The sequence below is a fragment of the Aptenodytes forsteri genome, unplaced genomic scaffold, assembly GCF_000699145.1.
Source record: "Aptenodytes forsteri isolate BGI_AS27 unplaced genomic scaffold, ASM69914v1 Scaffold55, whole genome shotgun sequence".
Classification (NCBI taxonomy): Eukaryota; Metazoa; Chordata; class Aves; order Sphenisciformes; family Spheniscidae; genus Aptenodytes; species Aptenodytes forsteri.
The window spans coordinates 9,492,196-9,495,161 of record NW_008796063.1 but is presented as its reverse complement, the minus strand read 5'-3'; the positions used below and the strand labels follow the sequence as shown (position 1 = coordinate 9,495,161).

The following is a 2,966-nucleotide window of genomic DNA, read 5'->3' as shown; positions in this document are numbered from 1 at the left end:
CGGCCGCCCGCTTGCCCCGCCGCCTCTTGGTGTAGAAAACCTCTTGCGTCTTCGTCCGGGAGCGTAAGATCATCGACCGCTGGTCCCTCTCCCCTGCCTCTACCGTGTTCCCCTCCAGCGGTGTCGGCCCCGCCGCCTCCTCTGCCGTCACCAAGCCGGGCACCAGGAGGGTGGTATCGCCAGTGTTTTGGACCACCTTGGGGGTCGGCCGGCTGCTGCGCTTCCGGGCTTTGAAAGCCACCCGCTGCTTAACGCCACAGGCGGGCTTCTTCCCTAGCTTCTCCTGGTGCACAGGGGCCTTCAGCCCCTCCAGCGGGGCCGGGGTGCGGGGCTCGGCGAGGGCGGTGAAGGAGCGGGTGCACATGCGTGCCGGCAGACCCTCGGCTGGAAACCGAGGCGTTTGGCTGTGACCGTTCTTGCTCGGTATCTCCGCCTGGCCGTCTGGCCCAAGGCAGGCGCTGGCCACACCGCCGGCTGCCGGCAGGTCATCGAAGGGGCTCGGCACGGCGCTACCGGCGCCGTCCCCCTCTGGCAGCCGGCAGTGGACCCTCTTGTTGCGGAGGCTCTTGCCCCGTGAGACGGGCTCTGTCTTCCCCAGCGCGTTTTCGGGAGCGAGCTGCTGCTTCACCGTGACCAATGGGGCAGATTCAGCATCAGCCACCTCCGGGTGGGACGTCTCCCCTCCGCCGGTCTCCTCCTGGGGCTGGATGTGGGGCAGGGAGGACTTGAACCAGCTCTTCACCTTGGTCTCCGTGCCCACGGCAGGGCCCAGCAGGATGACGGACTGGCCGGAGAGGCGCGCGGTGGGAGCCGAGCTTTCCTTCTCCACCGTGCTGACGGTCTCCTCGGCGGACACGGGCACCTCGCTGGAGGACAGCACGGTGGGCATCTCTGGGGGCTTGGGCGGCGAGGCATCGTACAGCACCGACTTCTGCTCCGAGCCAGCCAGCTCGCAGAGTGAGGAGTACTCCTCCACCTCCAGGTCCGACTCCTTCAGCTCCGGCGAGGAGATGATGGGGATCTCGCTGAAGTCCCCGGTCGAGCAGCAATGCCGGGTGTCCTGCAGCCACCTCTCGCTGTCTGCCTTCGTGGCCTCGTCGTAGGTTAGCGTCTCCTCCTCTTCCTCCTCCATCACCTGCTGACCAAAGTCCCGGCCCGGCTCGCTCTTGGCCGGCTGCTCGCCGTCGCACAGATCCAAGCCACAGGCATTTTTTTTCTCCTTGCAGGAGCCCACCAATTTGCTGGGGAACAAGCCCTTGGGGAGGTCGGTGGCTTGCAGGCCCGAGCCCAGCTCCTTCCACCGCAGGCACGCATCGCCCAGGCTCTCCTCCGGCCACTCGAAGTGCTCCATGGCGTTCTCAGACCCCACCGAGTTGGCGGTGGTGTTCGAGTAGCAGCTGTAGCCGGCGGCCCCCGCGCTCGACGTCGCTGCTGGGATGCTGGGCTTGGAATTGAATGCCAGCGGGGCCGTATCCTTCAGCGCGTCCTTGGTCTCGGCGGCCGTGAACTCCACCTGGGGACCCTCGTACACCTCTTCGCCAAAGTCCTTCCCCGCGCTGGCCCCCGAAGCCTTGTCCAGCTTGAGGGGCTCGGTGAGCGTGCTGGAGTCACCCTGGCTGGGCCAGGCGCCCTTCACCATGGAGTCCAGGCAGGGCCGGTGGTTCTCCAGCTGGAAGGGGGACTTGGTGGCCTCCTTGCTCAGCATGGGCGAGTTGGCCCAGGCTTTGTCCGCCTTCTCGCTGATGGCGTCCTGCAGGACAATTATCTCGGAAGCCAGCTCCTCCTGGGACAGGGCGCTGAGGAGCAGTCGGGGACAGTCCCGTTCGTTGGTCACGTACTTGGTGAAGGTCTCCAGGGGCAGGCTGGCATGGATGCTCTGGAAGGAGTCGTCCGATTTGGTGGACATGTCGTCCGGGGAGGTCACGGAGCAGGTGGAAACCGACTCGGGCTTCGCCTTGGAGTTGCTGTTGACGCGGGCAGGGCTGCGGTTCTGGTTGCAGTACAGGAAACTCCTCTCCAGCTGGTCCTCCGACCCACTGAGATAGTCGGCATCCTGCGTCTCGGCGTGGACAGACTGGGGCGTGCTGAGTGGGGCTGGCGTGGATGCTCTGGAAGGAGTCGTCCGATTTGGTGGACATGTCGTCCGGGGAGGTCACGGAGCAGGTGGAAACCGACTCGGGCTTCGCCTTGGAGTTGCTGTTGACGCGGGCAGGGCTGCGGTTCTGGTTGCAGTACAGGAAACTCAGCTGCAGCTGGTCCTCCGACCCACTGAGATAGTCGGCATCCTGCGCGTGGACAGACTGGGGCGTGCTGAGTGGGTCGGACAGGGGGGTCCCCACCTGCTCCGCCGAGTAGGTGCTGCTCTCGGGGCTGCAGTGCTGCCCCTTGAGCTGCTCAGGGGTCCTCGCCGGGGTCTTGATGCCCTTTTTCTGGGGCACGGCTGCTTTGGAGAGCAGCAGCTGCTGGACGGTATTGGAGATGTTCTCCACCTGGGAGGTGAGCGCCGTCAGGCTCTGCAGGCTCAGGTCCGACAGCAGGTTTTCAGGCAGCTTCTCCTTCTGCAAGTTTTTGCAGTTCCCGGATTGAGCGTCGGGGCTCGTCCCATCGGTGGGAGAAGGGTTCAGCAGCGGCATGAAATGGCTGTGGTCGGCGATGCCGGTCGGGAAGGGGCCGGCGCTCAGCGGCTGCTGGCTGTACTGGAAGTTCTCCAGGTTGGGCATCAGCGGGGAGGGAGTGGAGCTGTAGGACGGAGACCTGCCGACGGAGCGAGCCGGCGAGTGGCTGGCGCTGGGGCTGAAGGTCTGGTAGTACTGCTCCGGCGTCCGGACGGGCGGTGCGTCGCCCTGGCAGTAGGTCTGGCCCGGCTGGTTGTAATGTTGGTACTTGGCCAGGTTTTGGTAGTGGAGGGTCTCCGGGGCGTGATGCCGCCCCTGCAAGGTCTGCGGCGGCTGCGGGGGCTGCGGCGG

The 2,966-nt window shown here is 65.9% G+C and overlaps 1 protein-coding gene across 1 annotated transcript in view; it reads right to left on the bottom strand.

Moving 5' to 3' along the window:
- The window catches only part of RAI1 (retinoic acid induced 1), a 10,977-nt gene that overhangs the window by 7,109 nt on the left and 902 nt on the right, over window positions 1-2,966 (bottom strand). The window contains exons 2-3 of the mRNA XM_009286580.1: window positions 2,298-2,966; window positions 8-2,074 (exon numbers count right to left, since the gene is read on the bottom strand). Of these exons, the coding sequence (XP_009284855.1) occupies window positions 8-2,074; window positions 2,298-2,966 (2,736 nt within the window). The remainder of the gene's footprint in view (window positions 1-7; window positions 2,075-2,297) is intronic.